General features: G+C 43.1%; 1 protein-coding gene across 1 annotated transcript in view; it reads left to right on the top strand.

Moving 5' to 3' along the window:
• Positions 1-22,086, top strand: part of si:ch211-51h4.2 (uncharacterized) — a 197,266-nt gene that overhangs the window by 92,320 nt on the left and 82,860 nt on the right. The window contains exon 8 of the mRNA XM_067994727.1: positions 5,337-5,477. Within this exon, the coding sequence (XP_067850828.1) occupies positions 5,337-5,477 (141 nt within the window). The remainder of the gene's footprint in view (positions 1-5,336; positions 5,478-22,086) is intronic.

Genomic DNA, 22,086 nt, shown 5'->3' with positions numbered 1-22,086 from the left:
AAGATATTACTGGAGAAATTAATGGGACTAAAAGCTAATAAATCCCCTGGACCTGATGGCCTACATCCTAGGGTTCTAAAAGAGGTGGCTGGAGAGATAGTGGATGCATTGATTGCAATCTTCCAAAATTCCCTAGATTCTAGAACGGTCCCAGTGGATTGGAAGGTAGCAAATGTAACCCCACTCTTCAAGAAAAGAGGGAGAGACCAAACAGGGAACTACAGGCCAGTTAGCCTGACGTCAGTAATCAGGGAAAATGCCAGACGTGGTTCTAGGGCACATGGAAAATCATAATATGATTAAGCAGAGTCAGTATGGTTTTATGAAAGGGAAATCGTGTTTGACAAATTTATTAGAGTTTTTTGAGGATGTAACTAGCAGAGTAGATAAGGGCCATTGGGGTTGGGGGTTATATATTAGCATGGATAAAGGATTGGTTAATTGACAGTAAACAGAGAATAGGAATAAACAGGTCATTTTCAGATTGGCAGGCTGTTACTAGTGGGATGCCGGGATCAGTGCTGGGGCCTCAGCTATTTACGATCTACATTAATGACTTAGATGAAGGGAACGAGTGTAATGCATCCAAGTTTGCTGACTATATAAAGCTCGGTGGGAAAGTAAGCTGTGAGGAGGACACAGAGTCTGCAAAGGGTTATAGACGGGTTAAGTGAGTGGGCAAGAAGGTGGCAGATGGAGTATAATGTGGGGAAATGTGAGGTTATTCACTTTGGTAGGAAGAATAGAAAAACAAAATAATTTTAAATGGTGAGAAATTATTAAATGTTGGTGCTCAGAGGGATTTGGTTGTCCTTGTACACGTAACACAGAAGGTTAACATGCAGGTACAGCAAGCAATTCGGAAGGCAAATGGTATGTTGGCCTTTATTGCAAGGAGTTTGGAGTACAAGAGTAAGGAAGTGTTACTGCAATTGTACAGGGCTTTGGTGAGACCACACCTGGAGTACGGTGTACAGTTTTGGTCTCCTTACCTAAGGAAGGATATACTTGCCTTAGAGGTGGTGCAACGAAGGTTCACTAAATCCATTCCTCGAATGAGAGGGTTGTCCTATGAGGAGAGATTGAGTAGAATGGGCCTATACTCTCTGGAGTTTAGAAGAACGAGAGGTGATCTCATTGAAACATATAAGATTCTGAGGAGGCTTGACAGGGTAGATGCTGAGAGGTTATTACCCCTGGCTGGAGAGTCCAGAACTAGAGGGCATAGTCTCAGGACAAGGGGTCGGCCATTTAGGACTGAGGTGAGGAGAAATTTCTTCACTCAGAGGGTTGTGAATCTTTGGAATTCTCTACCCCAGAGGGCTGTGGATGCTCAGTCATTGAGTATATTCAAGGCTGAGATCAATAGATTTTTGGACTCTAAGGGAATCAAGCAATATGGGGTACGGGTGGGAAACTGGATTTGAGGTAGAAGATTAGCCATGATCTTACTGAATGACGGAACAGGCTCGAGGAGCTGCATGGCCTCCTCCTGCTCCTATATATTAGTTTACTGGTAAGAACATAAAAACATAACAGCGCTGAACTTTTATAGCACTGATCTGTGTAATTTATTATTTTTTATTTGTTCTTAAGACATTGGCAACACTGGCAAGGCAGTATTAATTGCTTGCTCCTAGTTCCCTTGAAGGCATTCAGAGTCAACCACATCGTGCGGACTGGACTCACATGTAATGCAAACCATGTAGGGGTGGCGGGCTCTCTTCCCTGAAAGACATCAGTGAACCAGTTGGATTTTTACAGCAGTCCAGCAGCTTTCATGTTCATTTTCGGTTGCTAGTCCTTACAGTGCCCTTACAGGCACCATCTCGTACACCAACTCCACAGCAGACGCCGCAACCTCGAAACTAAGATAGAGTCCATACTCTCAACCTGTACTCAGGACACAGCAGACCAGCTACGAGATACCGCCAAACAGACGAGGCAACGGAACTACGCTACCTACATGAAAACCAAGAGCAGGAAGCTTGAGAAACTCGGCATCACCGCCAGCATCGACCAAGCTTCCCCTGGTACCACGGTTGCAACCACAGGGAAGTCTATTGTCAATTTGTCCGACCACACCCTTCAACCAGACAAAATCGAATTTCTCAGCCGAGGGCTCAATTTCTGCCCCACTACCAAAATGGACCCCACTAGTCTCGCGGCGGACACAGAGGAATTCATCAGGAGAATGAGGGTCCGGGAATACTTCCACAAACCCCAAGATTTCAGCAGCGAACCCAATGAGACAATCAACGATCCGGAACAGCAGACAGAGGGATCCGCGGTACAGCAACCGAAGAGGAAAGAGTCACACTGGACTCCTCCGGAGGGTCGCTGCCCTCAGCTGGACATGTATGCTCAAGCTGTCAGGAAATGCGCCAATGCCAGATTCATCAGCCGCACTCAGAAGACAGTCCAGAATGTCACCAGAGTACAACGCAACGCCATCAACGCTCTCAAGACCAACCGCAACATCGTCATCAAACCAGCGGACAAAGGAGGAGCCATCGTCATACAGAACAGAACGGACTATTGCAAAGAAGCATACCGACAACTGGACAACCAGGAACACTACAGACAGCTATCCGCAGATCTGACCAAAGAACACACCCACCAGCTCAACAAACTGATCGAGACCTTCGATCCAGACCTTCAAAGCATCCTACGCGCTCTCATCTCACGTACTCCCCGCGTGGGAGACTTCCACTGCCTCCCAAAGATACACAAAGCCAACACACCCGGACGTCCTATCGTATCAGGCAACGGAACCCTGTGTGAGAACCTCTCTGGATACATCGAGGGCATCCTGAAACCCATCGTACAGGGAACTCCCAGCTTCTGTCGTGACACTACGGACTTCCTACAAAAACTCAGTACCCACGGACCAGTTGAACCAGGAACACTTCTCACCACGATGGACGTCTCGACACTCTACACTAGTATCCCCCACGATGACGGCATCACTGCGACAGCATCAATACTCAACACCAACAACAGCCAATCTCCAGACGCCATCCTACAACTCATCTGCTTCATCCTGGATCACAATGTCTTCACCTTCGACAACCAGTTCTTTACCCAAACACACGGAACAGCCATGGGGACCAAATCCGCACCCCAATATGCCAATATTTTCATGCACAAGTTCGAGCAGGACTTCTTCACTGCACAGGACCTCCAACCAACACTATACACCAGATACATCGACGACATTTTCTTCCTATGGATCCACGGCGAAGAATCGCTGAAGAGAATACACAATAACATCAACAAGTTCCATCCCACCATCAAGCTCACCATGGACTACTCCTCAGAATCAGTTTCTTTCTTGGACACACGAATCTCCATCAAAGACGGGCACCTCAGCACCTCACTCTACCGCAAGCCCACAGACAACCTCACGATGCTCCACTTTTCCAGCTTCCACCCTAACCACGTCAAAGATGCCATCCCTTATGGACAGGCCCTGCGAATACACAGGGTCTGCTCAGACGAGGAGGAACACGATGGACACCTACAGACGCTGAAAGACGCCCTAGTAAGAACGGGATATGACGCTCGACTCGTCGATCGACAGTTCCGACGGGCTACAGCGAAAAATCGCATAGACCTCCTCAGGAGACTAACACGGGACGCAACCAACAGAGTACCCTTTGTCGTTCAGTACTTCCCCGGAGCGGAGAAACTACGCCATGTTCTCCGCAGCCTTCAACATGTCATCAATGACGACGAACACCTCGCTATGGCCATCCCCACACCTCCACTACTCGCCTTTAAGCAGCCACCCAACCTCAAACAGACCATCGTTCACAGCAAATTACCCAGCTTTCAGGAGAACAGCGTCCACGACACCACACAACCCTGCCACGGTAACCTCTGCAAGACATGCCAGATCATCGACACAGATACCACCATCACACGAGAGGACACCACCCACCAGGTGCATGGTTCATACTCCTGTGACTCGGCCAACGTTGTCTACCTCATACGTTGCAGGAAAGGATGCCCCAGAGCATGGTACATTGGCGAGACCATGCAGACACTGCGACAACGGATGAACGGACACCGCGCAACAATCGCCAGACAGGAGGGTTCCCTCCCAGTCGGGGAACACTTCAGCAGTCAAGGACATTCAGCCACCCACCTTCGGGTACGCGTACTCCAAGGCGGCCTTCGAGACACACGACAACGCAAAATCGTCGAGCAGAAATTGATAGCCGAGTTCCGCACCCATGGGGACGGCCTCAACCGGGATCTTGGGTTCATGTCACGCTACACGTTACCCCACCAGCGAACAAATGTTATCTGTTTTTAATACAACGGGTCATTTGCTGTCTTTTCGATGTTTCTGCCTCTTTTTTTTGGTGGTTTGTATATTCGGAGACCTTGTAGGTAACACCTGTCTGTCTGCACACTGATTGCCTTGGCAACGGGCAGTTGAAAACACTGTCTGTAATCACCAAGTATTGTTCTGTGATTTATAAATGCGAAAGGTTCGAGGATTTCATTTCCACAACATTCACCTGAGGAAGGAGGAAGCCTCCGAAAGCTTGTAAATTTCAAATAAAATTGCTGGACTATAACTTGGTGTTGTAAAATTGTTTACAGTTCACAACTTGCAAGAGGTCGAATATGAACTCTCATCCAGCACCATGATTACTAGCTTACTGTGCTCATAATATCACTCAGAGTACTATCCAGGCATGTATTAATCAAGTCACTGCAGGGGAATTCATTCAGGTTGGCATGAATGCTAGGCAGCAGCATAATACAGCCATACATTCTGCCCTCCCTGATCTTTTGAAGGAAGAATCTGAAGTAATCCGATGTCTTTTGGCTGACATAATGTATCCCTTGCTGCCATGGATCACGACCCCTTAGAGAGTTGCAAGAACAGTTGAGGAATGCTACAACAAGGCACCTGCTTCTACCAAAGTCCTGCCTTTCTGCTTCATAGCCTCCATAAGGAAGGGAGATGAAGTAATTAATTATAGTGAACAGTGCATCTGTCACCTCCTGGATGCAGGCTTGCACAGCTGATTGACTAATGTTGCTAATGTTACCTGCTGCAGCCTGGAATGACCATGATGCATAAAAATTCAGGGAAATTATGATGGTGTTTAAATTAAATCTATTGGTTGTGATCATGAGTTGTAATTGCCCGCTGAATAAATATTGTAATATAATTCAACTGTCAAGCTTAAAACAACAGAGGCAGCAGCACAGATAGTCTGAATCATGAGGTCTTCGCATTTGGTGTCTGAGGTGATCATGGTAAAACTAAAGAGCTTGAGATCAGTGAATGAATCTCTCTTACCTTTCTCTTGTAGGTGTTGGGCTGTACTGAACATTGTTCCCCAGACATCTGTGCGGAAAGTTCTATTCGACGGAGATTTGAACACCAGCATGCCTGTCACACATCAGATGGTACCTGGCTACATAATCATCTACTCTAATATATCTTTGGAAGCGTGAGTAATCTACAGTATTTATCTTGTACTAATAATTGCCAATAGTTTGCATGGATTATTTCACAAAAACTTTTACTATTTATTTTCTATTAAATGTGATATGGTAACAAGGTAATTTTGAGTATGCAAAAAGTATGGAAAAATAAGAAAGAAGTACCTTTGCAAATCTTCACCTCGAGTTTTTTCTAGTAATAGCGAAAATCTGTTGGGTACCTTATTTTTTAAAGGCAGATCACAATCTGTCTTTAGTAGACCAAATACATGAAAAACTGTAGCATGGTGGAGATGACTCAAGACTCGCAGGAGCATTATCTCTTAATTTCTTTGTACAGATATTTTTTATTGCCCAGAAATGTTTAGGAATTCTTCAAATACATTTTTAAGTACTTTGTATAAATAAATGAAGATCGGATGCAGCACATCTAAGACAAAGCACTTTACTTACTTACCTTCTTCGTCAATATATTAGAATTTGTACTTTTCCCAAAACATTTTGTTCATCAAAGTGTTTATTGTGTATCTGAATTGGAAACAGGTGTTAAAATATTTCTCATCGCATTGCTGCCCCTCGGCGACATCATCTGAAAACACGACGTCAGATTCCACATGTACGCTGACGACACCCAGCTCTATCTCACCACTATCTCTCTCAACCCCTCCACTGCCTCTGTGTTGTCAGACATTCAGTCCTGGATGAGCCGAAATTTCCTCCAATTATACGTTGGGAAGACTGAAGCCATTGTCTAATGCCCCCATCACAAACTCTGTTCCCTAGCCACCGATTCCAGCCCCCTTCCTGGACACTGTCTGAGGCTGAACCAGACTGTTCGCAACCTCGGCATCCTATTTAACCCAGAGCTGTGCTTCTGACCCCATATCCTCTCCCATCATGAAGACTACTTCCATCTCCGTAATATCGCCCGTCTCCGCCCCTGCCTCAGCCCATCTGCTGCTGAAACCCTCATCCGTGCCTTTGTTACCTCCAGACTCGATTATTCCAATGGTCTCCTGGCCAGCCTCCCATTTTCCACACTCCATGAACTTAAGCTCATCCAAAACTCTGCTGCCCATATCCTAACTCACACCAAATCCCATTCACCCATCACCCCTGTGCTCGCTGACCTTCATTAGCTCCTGGTGTAGTAACACCTAGATTTAAAAATTCTCATCCTCATGTTCAATCCCTCCATGGCCTCGCCCCTCTCTATCTCTGTAACCTCCTCCAGCCCTAAAACCCTCCGTTCCTCCAAATCTGGCCACTTGTGCATCCCCTACTTCCTTTGCCCTAGCACTGGCATCCATGCCTTCAGTCATCTAGGCCCTAAACTCTGGAATTCGCTCCCTATACCCCTCCACTTCTCTCTTTTAAGGCGCACCTTGTAACCTACCTCTTTGACCAAGCTTTTAGTCGCCTGTCCTAATGCCTCCTTCTTTGGCTCAGTGTCAGATTTTGTCTGATTACGCTCCTGTGAAGTGCCTTGGGACGTTTTACTATATTTGAGCCATTATATAAATGAAAGTTGTTATTGTTGATGGAAATCACCATTCATAAAAATGTGTTCTTATGGTAATTTTATACTATTATCTACCAAAATGTTCTCTTTAGACAGCACAAAAAGCAGGCATTAGTTTATTTGGTAATTAAATGAGAGCCTTTACTGCTATATAAACCTTCCACGAAGTGCTGCAGATCACACAATCTCCTAATAGTCAATGGGCCCAAAATTCCGGGGGCGGGCGAGGACAGGAAAGCAGCATACTCCTGCTGGGAGGGACGAACGTTTGGGCAGAATCCAAAGTCACTACCATTCACTTGGGGCTGCAGCTCATCGCTCCCGCTGATCTATGGGACAGCTGACCACAGGAGATGAGTGACACTTTGAAAGCCCTTATCCATGTGGTCCCATCAGGTCTCTCCAAGGTGAAGCACACATTGGAGCCCAGAGTTAGGATGGTAGTCATTTGAGCTTCGATCAAAGCTACAAAAGCTGTTAACACAAACTGCTAGTAAGAGGTGAGTGTGTGTTTGGAATGAGAATGAGAAGTAGTTTAGTGTGTCCTTGTGATTGGTGGTGAAGGATGTGATGCAGGGGAGGGACTTGTACAGAGTGCTGGGGAAAGACAGTTGCCAGTTGTTATTGGGAGAGATGGAGAGCTGTATTCTTCCTTGTTGCTCATGTCAGGTCATTCAAACGTTTCCTACAATGAATCCAGGTCCTGGGGGTGATGCTCCTGGAATTGACCATATCATCACCTCTCTCCAGGCCTGATGTATATAGATCTTGGTAATCATCTTCCCACTACCGAGAAACAGATCGTCCCTCCTTGCCCTCATGTCTTCCACTAAGAGTCATCAGAGAATCTGGGGGACGTGCCTTGCAACTCATTGGTGAGAAACTCCACTTTAAAAAAAAGTATCACTGAACAATTTGGCAGCATTCAATATAACCTCCCTTCAAGAGAATGCATTCAGACTTTAAATATGCCTCTGGAGGTCAGCTGGAAATCCCACCAGGAAAGTAGGCAGACTTCCCATTCCCGATGCAATCGTGCTGGCAACTCGCCAATCAAATGTAACATGCCCGGGTATTAAAATAGCCCGGTCCTCAAACTGATGACGTTGGGCGTATTTTGCGCTCGCCTAGTTCATCCATATCCACTCTGTTAAAATGTCACAAAGCTACAGTAAGAGATGTTCTTAGGCTAGGGCTTAAATTGCATTGTTAGAGCAGAATAGAGAGAGCTTTATCTTATATCTAACAATCACTATATCTGATCTGGAAACTCTTGAACCTGACACTAGTTGCAAAAGTGGATTGATGGCCCAGATTTTGCCGGAATGGGGCATCTCAAGGCGTGCCCTGTTAGTTAAACATATTTGTGGATGATTAGGTTATTTAATATTATGCCCACAAAGTTGTTGGAAGTGCGAGCTGGTAACGAAGCAGCGAGGGAAACAGGGCATCTGGGAACTTGGTGAACAATGGACAGTCTATCTCTTTAACCAATGAGATTAAAGGATTGAGAAATAAACAGAGGAAGGACTGAGAAGGAGGGTGAATTCATTGTCAAATCAGATACAGAAAGAGAAATAAAGAAAGGGAAAGAAAGATTGGATTAAGAGAGAGAGGAAAAAAAAGACAGAAAAGAAAAGTAAAAATAAAGTTTAAAATTTGACATTTTTAAAATCTTAAAACAATTCACAACCTGAAGGAATGAGACTCCACACTTAGAATTGTTCCCTTTCTGGGTGAGAGGTTGATTGGCTGTCATTAACAATTATCTCATTGTTAAAAAGGTACTTGCGCTGTTAATTACTAGAATTAACTTTCTGTGATGAATTTAATCGGCAATTAATGTGCAAATGCAGCAATTTCATGAAACTCGTCGCGGTTAAAGGCGAGATGTTTTCACGAAGCTAACGGAGGAGCGGCGCAAATTGGCCAGCAAGTTGTGGTGATTCGCAATTCACGGGGTATCTCTTCCTCGACCACAAGTTGCTGGCTGATTTGTTCATTTATAATGCTGTGTGTCGTTCAGATGCCATTATTTTTTCACTAAAATCTGGGTCAATGTTCCATTTCCAGGACTGAATTATCACGTCAATGAGCGTACGATCACTTAAAAAAAAATACAAAATGGGAAAAACTGAAGAAAAAGTAAGGAAAGGGGAAAAATAATTGTTAAGAATATGAACAAGCCATATTTTCAGGTGGAACAAATCTTCAGTTTTCCCACTTATTTGTAGGATACTGGTTGAAGGAGACTGTAGGCTCCTATCATTATTATAAGACCTTGAATATCCAATATAGCTTCCAAAAATTACTAATATTTTCTAACAAATAGAATATGCAAATTTGATTTTCTTTACATATGTAAATGTGTGGTATCACAGAACATTTCTCAATCCATAGAGTAATATACTACAATATATCCATACTGAGTAATCCTCATGATTATCGTCTGTTTCATTTTGGTACAAAAGGCACCTTCATATATCTGAAAGTGTTAATAGATGTATGACTAGAAATCTACTTGAATTTTATGTTTTCAAGGGTCAACACACTGCTTCAAATGCAGTACTACAATGCCATCTGCAGAATGTTTCAGAAATGGACTACAAATAAGTGTTGATCTTACAAATGCATTTCACTGAGTTATGCATCAAAATCCATTTTTCAGAACCATTCATTACTTTAATGCCTCTGAATTTGTGTGATCAGTATTGGTTTTGCAATTTTTAAAAATCTTGTAACTTGCAAAATGTAGCCTGACTGCTGACATTTGTGCAATAAATGAATGACTAAGCTTCTGTCAGGGAAGCCTTGAAGTCTAAAATTCCCTTTTGGTCTTGGGTGCTACAAACGGCATAACTTTTAATATTTAAACCACAACTCACATTTTTATTTTGCAGTTGAATCAATGTAAAATTGTCTAAAAATATTTTACTATGAAAATGCTAATCAAACGGTGTTTATATGCAAAGGATTACAATTTGAACAGCCCGCTCTCTTCAGGTGAAGTGTATAATGGGCTGACAATAATTAGTGTTCTCAATATTCAAAAATGTGAATAATTAGGGAATTATTTATTACTGGGTTAAGATTCTGCATTTAAATGCACTATCTAAAGCATGGATGTAAAATGTTTGAATGGATCACTCTTGGATCATAGCTCTCCAGTCTGATTTACAGTCAATGTTAACCATAGAAAAGTGAACATTGCCTAAACATTGTTCATTTCTTATAGCAAGTACTCAAATGCACTGAACAAATTAGTTAACCATTTTGTAAGGGATACAGTTATACTTTTTCAGCTTGTTTTAAGTGCTAAAGATTAAGCCCCATGGTATTTATTTTTTTCACCCTTGTAAATGATCTGCAATTATAGGAGTATTCTTGTCACAATAAGGAGCTTTTAGGGAGGCTAAATTTCTGATAATGGTAGGAATAGCCCACTTGAAATATACCATTGTAGATCTGCCAAGTTGGATATCAGAGTAAATTTAGAGTGCATCAGATATGTCACGGCAGCGACTGTTTTGTTTTTATTTTCATTTACAATTAGAAGTTGAAAACCACATGTCACAGAGGGTACTACCTTCTAGATGTCTGCAAATTTTCCAGCTGATTTGCGTCAAACAGAAAATAGGGTTTTGGGGGTGGAAATGGAGTTTTGACTAATTTTCTGCCAGACTGAACTTCAAGGTTAGGTTTATTTGGGTGGAAACTGTTTTCTGCATAGTGTTAAATCATAAACTTAATCAGTTACTGGGGGCAAATCTAATCAGCTTTAGATTCGTTGTGACATTCCATTAGGACTACACTCTTCTGCTGTGTGTGCCACACCAAAATTAAGTAGATGTAAGCCTGGATTCTCCTCTTTAATTACCAACCAATTTGGGCGGTAAACAAAATTAAATGCATTCTTAAAGGCTATTGCCTCAAATCTGTCACGAACAAACTGCACCTACATTCCCCACCCAAAGTACAGCCATATGTAATTATGGTCAAGGGGGCATGGCAAACCCTTCACCCCATTGCTCTCCATTTTCACCTCAAACCCACTGCCATTACATCCATGGTAATAAGAGCTGCTGCAAGTTGTCGCTGAGGTAGATACCAAACTGAGGATTTATTTTGTGTGCTAATACTGAAGGTTGATTGTTTTTTCCCTGCATAGCAATCTTTTTAGTATCATAGAATCATAGAAAGTTATGGCAAAGAAGGAGGCCATTCAGCCCATCGTGTCCGTGCCAGGCGAAAAAGAGCGATCCAGCTTAATCCCACTTTCCAGCACACGGTCCGTAGCCCTGTAGGTTACGGCACTTCAAGTGCACATCCAAGCACTTTTTAAATGAGTTGAGGTTTTCTGCCTCTACCACCCTTTCAGGCAGTGAGTACTAGACCCCCACCAACCTCTGGGTGAAAAAATTTATCCTCAGCTCCCGATTAATCCTTCTACTAATTACTTTAAATTGATGCATCCTGGTTACTGACCCCTCTGCTAAGGGACATAGGTCTTCCCTATCCACGTTATCTAGTCCTGTCGTAATTTTATATACCTCAATTAAATACAAACATACGAATTAAGAGCAGGAGTAGGCCATTCGGCCCCTCGAGCCTGCTCTGCCATTTGATAAGATCATGGCTGATCTGATTGTGACCTCAACCCTATTTCCCCATCTACCTACTATAACCATTGACTCCCTTGTTAATCAGGAATCTATCTAACTCAGCCTTAAAAGTATTCAATGACCCTGCCTCCACCGCTCTCTGGGGAAGGGAGTTCCACAGACTCATGACCCTCATCTCCATCTTAATTGGGAGACCCCTTATTTTTAAACTATGTCCTAGTTCTAGTGTCTCCCACAAGGGGAAATATCCTCTCAGCATCTACCCCTTCAAGTATCCTAGGGATCTTATAGATTTCAGTAAGATCGCCCCTCATTCTTCTAAACTCCAGTGTATACAGGCCCAACTTGTCCAACCTATCCTCATAAGATAACCCCCTCATCCCAGGAATCAGTCGAGTGAACCTCCTCTGAACCGCCTCTAAAGCAATTATGTCCTTTCTTAAATAAGGAGACCAAAACTGCACACAGTATACTAGATGTGGTCTCACCAATGCCCTGTACAACTGTAGCAAAACATCTCTACTTTTATATTCCATTCCCCTTGCAATAAATAACAACATTTCATTTGTCTTCCTAATCACTTGCTGTACATGGATACTAACTTTTTGTGATTCATGTACTAGGGAACCCAGATCCCTCTATACCTCAGAGTTCTGCAATCTCTCTCCATTTAAATAATATACTGCTTTTCTATTCCTCCTGCCAAAGTGGACAAGTTCACATTTTCCCACATTATACTCCATCTGCCAAATTTTTGCCCAATCAATTAACCGATCCATATTCCTTTGCAGACTCGTTATGTCTTCTTCACAACATACTTTCCTACCTACCTTTGTGTCATCATCAAATTTGGCAACCATACATTTGGTCCCTTTACCCAAGCCATTGATATAGATTGTAAATAGTTGAGGCCCCAGTACTGATCCCTGTGGCACTCCACTTGTTTCATCTTGCCAACCTGAAAATGACCCATTTATACCTACTCTCTGTTTCCTTAGCCTCCTTTGTTCCAAAGAAAACAACCCCAGCCTATCCAATCTTTTCTCATAGCTAAAATTCTCCAGCCCTGGCAACATCCTCGTAAATCTCCTTTAGTACTTGGGTGGAGTCAGGATTTTACTGCTACTTTTACTCAGCTCTGCTCAAAGTATTGCTTTGCACTCTTAGATGTAGATCTCTCAATGAGAAGACTTTTATTTTGTGTTATGATGAGGAAGAGGATGAGAAAAATGGAAGAGGCTAAGTTGGAGGTCTTACAGACACTCACTTGCTAGGGTCTAGAGACCTAGAAGATCTTACTTGGGCATTCGCAGCACAAGAAGCATGTACTAGGAGGAGAGGACATGGAACAGAACAGCCAGCAGCCAGCTGCTAAAGTAAGGAGGACAAAACTGATAGCCCAAAATAAAGATCAACTCACCAAATAAAGTCACTACACACTTGGGGTTTTTTCCCCCTCCCCACCCACCATCACTGTCACAAACCCCTTTGCTTTCCAAGGCTTCTCCCAAGGCCCTCCACAAGACAGAAATTTACATTTCCCCTCATCCAACTCCCAAAAGTTGAAAACAAATGAACTCACACCTTAATATGGTCAAGCTCCCATCTCAGGCAAGTAGCTGTTCCAGGGGGACCAGCTTCCATAAACTTCTCTCTTGCAGTGGCAAGGGGTGCCAAATCTATGCCTAAAGTTTCCTCATGTGTAAGCATTGGAGGAGGCCATAAGGAATTAACATTAATGCCAGCTTCCAGAGAGACAGTAACATCTGTGCCCATTCCTTGCAGCACACTAATGCTCAGGCTCAGGGCAGCCACTGGTTGCTGTCATTACAGACCAAAGCCTTTCCACCATCTACAAGGCATAAGTCAGGAGTGTAATGGAATACTCTCCACTTGCCTGGATGAGTGCAGCTGCAACAACACTCAAGAAGCTTGGCACCATCCAGGACAAAGCAACCCGCTTGATTGGCACTCCATCCACCACCCTAAACATTCACTCCCTTCACCACCAGCGCACTGTGGCTGCAGTGTGTACCATCCACAGGATGCACTGCAGCAACTCGCCAAGGCTTCTTCAACAGCACCTCCCAAACCCGCGACCTCTACCACCTAGAAGGACAAGGGCAGCAGGCACATGGGAACAACACCACCTGCACGTTCCCCTCCAAGTCACACACCATCCCGACATGGAAATATATCGCCGTTCCTTCATCGTCGCTGGGTCAAAATCCTGGAACTCCCTACCTAACAGCACTGTGGGAGAATCTTCACCACACGGACTGCAGCGGTTCAAGAAGGCGGCTCGCCACTACCTTCTCAAGGGCACTTAGGGATGGGCAATAAATGCTGGCCTCGCCAGCGACGCCCACATCCCATGAACAAATTTTTAAAAATAGTCCCAATGAAGTCTTGGAACCCCTCTGAAATTGTCCTGTTCAAAATATCTATGGCAGCACTGCTAGCTGCTGTACTGGAAACTAATAATGTTCTTAGAAGCTGTTTGTAGCATCTTGATACCGCAGAAATCATTCGGGCTGCCACAATCTCCAGGGTGTTCTGCAGGTTGTAACAAACTTCCCACAATACATTGCAGATGTTGATAGTAGACTTCTCCCATTTGTTCTTCATCTCAACCATATGCATGGAAACCGTTTACACTGCCTCCACATGAAATCAGTACTCCATAATCATAGATCTTTTGAAGACTGGGCTCCTGGGGTCTGGGACCCCAGGCACTTTTCAGCCAAGGGCAGTTGTTTCTCCATCTTCCGCGGAGGAATGGCACTCACCCTCTCTTTCACTCCTAGGTGTTTTTATTCTCCCTCCTGCTCAGTGCTTCACCCAGCGACAGCTCTTCTGACTCTCTACCTACTTCCTCTAGAGCGGGTATCTCTGTGTTGGTTCTTGCACAAGCTAGATGCCATGTCGCATTGCTAAGGAAATGGCAGCAGTTTAGACTTTAGTTCCAGCAGGTAATTCTCCAATGGAAATGCCTGGGTGGTCATCATCATGGTTGGCCTTTCCTGCAAGATACCCCTAATGATGTGAAACATAGAATAGCTTGTATACTTTTGCACACCGCAACATTCCCCCTTAAAGAAATAATTGCTCAGTATAAAGACATTGCAATACTTTCAGAGAGTACATAAAGCTGAGATAACACATGATGAGCATTTCCCAGATTTTACCAACCTTCTGTTGCCATCTTTTATCCTTTGCCCTCTCCCACAGGTTCTTCTGCGTGCCTGCCCACAATGTGCAACATCTCCGTTTATTGTGCACTTATGAGTTTTCAGCACTGCTGCTCCTCGTCTGGTTGTATTTCTTTAGCACTGGTTGTAGGCCATCTTGTCTTTTAGAGATAAACAAGACAATGTCTTTTGGCATTTTCCGCCTCACTCTAGACAGCCTGCATCACCCTCTTGTGCGCTTCCTGTTTTCAGACCCAACAGTCTTGCTCTTCTAGCTATGACTTATGCCAAAAGGACCTTCACGGATGCCTCTCGGAATGTGCGAGCCCTTCAAGCTGCTGACACCCCCAAGACTGCTGCGTCAGCCATTTTTGCTGAAAAGTGATGTCTCTCTTTAACTGGATGCAGCCTTTTGAATTGTATTTCCTTCCTGCCAGCAGTGGTAAACCTATCAGGAGTGCTATTACCGCTCTGAACCCACCCTGCATAGCAAATGAGGGCCCTTGGAGTCAATTGCAATGGATTAGCAGTGGATTCACACTGGTGAGCGGTATTCCCACTCTGCCACTAACCACCAATGGGAGGAAAATCCAGGTCATAGTCTCAAAGCCAGAAGAAAAAACTGTTTTGGGAGAAATGTAACTTTAGATTGAATAGATATTTCAGCTTTCCCGATGATAATAGGCATAAATCAAAGACTCATAGGTTGCTGAGTGCTAAAATTTCATTACGTAGGTCTTGACAGTATAATTATATTATTCCATTTTTAGGAATGAGCTAATTTACAAAATGTGCTTATGAAAATGTAGCAATATGGCAAATAAATTAATATGTGTGTGAAATTATACAATCCAAACCACATTCTTTGGATTATGATAAATGAAGGCAAGAATCACAATATAAAAATGGGCCACTTTGAACAGTTGATTCCAGAAATATATCATTAAGCACAATTTGTATTGCCAAATTAGTGCTTATCTTTATTTTTAAATAAAATGCAAAAGTAAGACCATCATGATGAAGAAGAAAAGCCACAGGAGATAAAAGTGATGCATTCAAGCCTTTAATTTAAAATAATTTTAAGAAGTTATTGTTTTTTTAAAAAGTATACATATATATTATAAAGTGATTAAAGTTATATTCACCATGTTATTTTTTTCAATGATTTCTCTCCTCATTTCCTGCGTGCGCAGGTCTAAATTTTCTGGTCGTAACACCGATAGTAATGCATTAATTTTAATGGGTTACCATCAACATTATGATTGGAAATCTAGGCTACTGATTCTTGCTGGGATATGGTTCCATGAACATTAGAAGCCTTTCAATACCTTGCCCAAATGGCCATTTTCATGCCAGCCTAGGCAATGAGTGTTGTCAAATTATTCCAGTGATGAAAGGGATCACAGTGGAGCCTTTCCTGACATTGGGGATGATTTTAACCCCACGAACGGGTGGGTTGGGGGAGGGTGGGAGTTGAAAATAGTTGTTTTTTGGGTCGCGACCGCAACCCGGCTTTATTTCCGGGTTTAACGTTGGCGCGTAAAAGTACAGGCTTCCAACTGGGAATGCAAAGTCTAAAAATGTTCCGGTTGCGACCCAAAAAAACAACTATTTTCAACTCCCACCCGCTCCCATCCCACCCATTCTTAGGGTTTAAAATCACTCCCATTATCTCACTTCTACACATGGGCACTTTCCAGCAGTTGTGACTGGTTAGGAGTGGAGAACTCTGGCTTCTTTTCTTACCCCTACCTAGCCTTCAGCACTGAAGCCAATTGTAGCAACAAGCTAACTTAACATAGACTAAGAATTAAACCTTGGACTTTCTGGTCTATATGCCTAGATCATCAAAGGAGACCTATTACATGACTCTTAACCTTAAAACACATATGAATAATTCCCACAATGATTGAGTTGGTAAATGCACTGCCCATTGCACAACGGAGCCATAAACGACCAGGAAGGCCCAAGGTTTATTCTGAAGTCTGTGGTGAGTTAGAAGATCTCAGCTGGGGTAGCAGTAGGATATTATAATTAGTCTCAGCACTTCTAGTCTAAGGAGGGAAAAATCAGCAATGATTCTTTGTCCTGACCACTATTCACTGGTCCATGCTGGAATGTGCATGAGCTTATGCACTCACAGGGATTTTTCATGATGCTCTTCTTTCCTGCTGCAATTTTCTGCAGTGTTCTAGTTTCTTGCAGCAATTCATCTTTTAGCGATTTTACAAGTTATTCTTATTTCTGGTGATGATTGGGGCTCATATCTTAGAGCTTTGCCATCATTCACTGGGACAGTCTAGTTTCTCGGCTATGCACCGTGACACTCATTTGTCTTGCAGTGGCTTACCACAATGCTCCTTCTCAGAGAGATTTATGGGTAAATTAACCAATCCTGTGTTTTCAGTGGGGAGTTATGCTTAGAGGTAGTGTGGATCAGAGATAGGGCTAGAACACTGTAGCCCAGTTCTTCGACTAGTGCTCTCTTTGAATGCAGCTCCACTGAGGACGGTGGGATCAGTAAATTTACCATTTACTGTACAGCTATAACTCCTTGCCATGACTTCAGTGCAATAGTTCCTTCTTCCTCAGATTCTCACAATATATTGGAACATATCCAATTCTTGATTGTTTCTTAATGAAATTATTCATGATGCTTCTGTTTTTCCCAGCAATTAGCTGTGATACCATTGTTTCTCATAATGATCAGTTGTGATGCTGTTCTTCACAGTGATTATATTTGTTGGTCTCATTTCTCCCTGTAATTAGGCACATTGTTCTAATTTCTCTCAATGATTAAATGCGATACTCTTGTTTTTTCCTGTGATTAGCCACGATGCTCCTGTTTCTCCCAGTGATTAGCTGCGTTGCTCTCGTTTCTTGTAGCTTATGTGTAGTGCAGAAATTATTCCTTAGAATAGATTGGTAATGACACAGTGGCATTCATTTTGAAGTAATTTGCTGTGATGCTTTTTTTGCTTAGACAAATTTTTATGATCCTTGATGTGACATTTGTTTTTCATTGAGGTTTGGCACAGTGTCCTTGTTTCCAGGACTTCACTGTGATGCTCTCATTTTTTGTAGGGATCTACTGTGATGCTTTCATTATTTGAAGGGCCATCATTTCTCAGAGGGATTCACTGTGACATGATTGTCACTCACAGTATCTTGCTGCAAGACTCTCATTTCTCAAAGATTTGCCTCAGTGCTATCATTACTTGTAGCATTTCCTTCAGGTCCTCTCATTTTTGACAAGATTTCACTGCAATGCTCTAATTTCTCATAGACATTTTCTATAATACTTGTTCCCTGCCACGATTCACCACAAGACACTCAATTTTTACAGCAATTTGGCCTAGCACTCTCATGAATATTACTGCAGGATTTTTAACACTCACTTGTCAAAAATTAGGTTAAAATCTAGCAATGATCCTAATTTACAAACTTTGCATAACAGCTTGTATGTAGCTAGTAGCACATAACACCTGCTGTTTTAATCATTGCTGAATTCCAGTAGAGAATGCAGTTGTGATTCTTCAAGCATAGGATTACTCCTGTTCGTTTATGCAATTGTTACGTTATTGGAGTGCTATAAATTAAATGAAGCATTAGTACCTTAAACTTCCATCTTTTGAGCAAACTTGCATACTTTGTATCATAACTCAATAGCCATGACAAGACATATTTTTTAAAAAACCTTAATGCTTGTTTGCATGTTACAACATTGCAAATGTAATGAAGTTCATTGCCATCATATAATTGCAGAAGAAGCTGAAGCTGGCATTTATACAAGCAGGGTTTAGAATATGCATTAGTTGGCAAGAGTGCCAACTAATGTCACGAAGCTACTAACTAATACATATTCTAAGTTGGCAGCAGGCTGGTGCATTATTCCATGGAGTGATAAATTCTCACCTCCAGTTTCCCGCTTAATGAGTTTCCAATTGCAGCTAGGATATCATAGGAATGTTACACAGCAGGAAAACAACATTGTAGTCCATCTGGTCAGTGCTGATGTCTAGGAAATGTCATAGCCCACAGTCCTTCTTATACCAGTCTTATCAAATTTTTTGACACTTATACGTGTGGCCACAACTGCAGACCCGAAACTTGTAACTCAAGTCTTCATTCTCATTGCACCGTGCCAAATGGATCTGTAACTCCCACCTAGAACCATTGATTGGAACTCCTCTTGCCAGCCCTACTTGGATGTGACCCGTTACAACTCCAACCTCTCACGTTAAAGGGCCCTTCTAGTACCTGTCGTTTGGATCCATCAGCTGTTTACTGCAACCTGGGAGATTACCTTAAGATGCTTACTGTCATCTACTGCTGTGAATATTATTCCAGGAGAATTTGGCACACAATGCCCGGACAGGCAGGCCACTGGTTCGGGGACCCCTGACATAAAGGAGTTAACACATTTCAAGGACTAAGCTATTGAGCTCCAGGGGAGCAAACAGCTGCGGAAGTCAGCAATAGTGAGGATAGTGGGCCAGTGCCAAATGCAGGTGAGTGGGTGCTATGCAGTACCTATTCCTGCGATACTAAAGAACTAAGCTGTCATAGAACTCCAGGCTGTTTGTACCTTGTCACCCTCTCTAGGTGCTGAACAGCCGTACTGATGTACTCTCCTTCAGAAGATCCCACACAGCAATGGGGGGAGGGAAAGGATAATAATGATGAGAACAATGAGGAGGAAGATGGAAGTCTTTACCTGGTGAGAAAAGATGATGATGACAATCATCCTGCCCTGGACCTCTAGCAGCCCTGCCCCTTCTTCATCTTTTTTTTTCTTATTCATTCATGGGATGTGGCCACGCTGGCGAGGCCAGCATTTATTGCCCAAGCCTAATTGCCCTTGAGAAGGTGGTGATGAGCCAGGATTTTGACCCAGCGACGATGAAGGAACGGCGATATATTTCCAAGTCGGGATGGTGTGTGACTTGGAGGGGAATGTGCAGGTGGTGTTGTTCCCATGTGCCTGCTGCCCTCGTCCTTCTAGGTGGTAGAGGTCGTGGGTTTGGGAGGTGCTGTTGAAGAAGCCTTGGCGAGTTGCAGTGCATCCTGTGGATGGTACACACTGCAGCCACAGTGCGCCGGTGGTGAAGGGAGTGAATGTTTAGGGTGGTGGATGGGGTGCCAATCAAACGGGCTGCTTTGTCCTGGATGGTGTCGAGCTTCTTGAGTGTTGTTGGAGCTGCACTCATCCAGGCAAGTGGAGAGTATTCCATCACACTCCTAACTTATGCCTTGTAGATGGTGGTCTTCATCTATTACACCACCTTCACCATTCACTTTATCAGTGCCATGTACCAGATACTTTCACCTGGAGAAGTCTAGATATGGGGGGTGAAGATATTACACTAAGTGACTCAATGAGCACAAGGGAGCTGGAGGAGCAAGGAGTGAATGAGAATTCAGTTGTTCTCCAGCAGAGGTTGCAGAGATGCCTTCCCTTGGCTGAGAAAGCTGTGGACTCAGAGTTCATCGATCCAGCAATGAAAAGAATGTTTGATGAGCATCACACCTATGTTCATGCACTGTGGTTGATCTACCAGGATGTACTGTATATGACAAGAGTTTCGATTCAGTGGCTTCAAATACTGTAACATCAAGGAAGCTTTTCCTCATTGCAGAGGTCAGTGGAGCACCTGGCAGCTTCATTGCAGACTGTGACCATTGTTCACCGCCCCCCACAACCTCCTCCCACCACAGCAGCATCCAGAACGTTGATGCCACCTCCTCATCGGAAGTAGAGACTGCAGACCTGGAGGTCTTGGGGGACAGCCTTAAGGGAGGTCCTGCATTCTGGCCTTCAGACACTTGAGGCCAGGTTAAAGGAAACACCCTTTTTGGTGCTTTCAGGATCTTGTGGGAGCCACCATTAGATCTGCCATTCTGCTGATCACTGGCTATACAGAGCCTTTGCTGCATCTTTCCCACTGCCTGGATGTCCTTCTCATAATTTGGTGACTTGTATTCTACACAGTACTCCAAGTGGGGTCGCACCGCACCTGCACCTCTATACAAACTCACAATCACTTCCTGAGATTTGTACTCTAATGTCCTAGTTATACATCCCAAGATCTTATGTGCTCTCTTGACTGCTGCCGCACTCTGTGCTGATGGCTTCAGTGATTTATCCATCAGTACATCCAACTCTCTATCTTGTATCATGTCCTGTAGAATAGTACCTATCCAGGGAGATTCATCAATGGAGGCAAGAGCGCTAAGGAAAATGAGAACCCAACCCACTTGGGACATGCATGTTCATTCCTAGTGGTCACTTATAGAATGGTATGCGCAGAGGCCTGGGTGCAGGACACCGTAATGTCCAGGCACCAGTGAAAGGGATAAGGGAACTTAAGAACAAAAGCTAATGTATAAATAGTTTTCAAATACTCATTACAAATTACAGAAACACTATTATTTGTTAATAAACTTTTCAATTTATTTCTGTAATACGATATTATCAGGCACCAAATTTAAGTAAAATTATAAATGAGCAATATAGGTTGTTAAATAAAACATTAACTATAAATCAGAGAAGTTTATTATAAATAAATATATTCTTCTGTTCTGTTATTGATTGTAGATTGAATGTCATTGTCTTTTTTCTACCTATTTCTAACCTGAGCATTATTTATTAAAAGATAAATTTCCCAGCTGTAAAGTAATGTTTAGCCTTTTGCATTAGCAAGCATGTAAATTGTGAACATTGATGCTGTTGGTATGCAAAGCTTCGAATGGGATACTGAAAATGTCTTGTTTTCCACTTCGTTGATTCCCACATGAGTATGCCATTAGCCACGATGTCATGTTATCAGCAGGGTATGTAGATCTACTTCTGGGAAGGTCATTTTTTGCTTTGGATTCTGCTGTAAGAGATGTCAGCACTCCTTGAATGAGGCCCTGTGGCTTCTCAGTACTTTTTCCATTTGTACATTCGTTCATTATATCTGAAGCAGTTTAACAGCTTATGAGATTTCAGGAGTGTTTCAGTGGCTGTTGTATACCAACCTGATTTTTCTGAAACCAGTCTCTGACAACCCCTACTGGCTTCTGGTGCTAAACAGAAATCTCTGGTGCTTTAGATTGCAGCATTCTGTCAGCAGTCACTCACAGGTCTTAGGCATATGCAAGATCATTAGAACTGGACATGTGATTTTTGCCATTACTGTAGGAAGATGTGTGACCAGCACTATGCCACAGGCATTTTTATAAAACTTTCCACCAAATGTTATAAAAATTACAGTACAGATTTCAGCAATAAACTTTT

Source organism: Heptranchias perlo, chromosome 13 (assembly GCF_035084215.1).
Source record: "Heptranchias perlo isolate sHepPer1 chromosome 13, sHepPer1.hap1, whole genome shotgun sequence".
Classification (NCBI taxonomy): Eukaryota; Metazoa; Chordata; class Chondrichthyes; order Hexanchiformes; family Hexanchidae; genus Heptranchias; species Heptranchias perlo.
The sequence above is the reverse complement of the archived record's forward strand: the minus strand, read 5'-3'. Positions and strand labels throughout refer to the sequence as shown.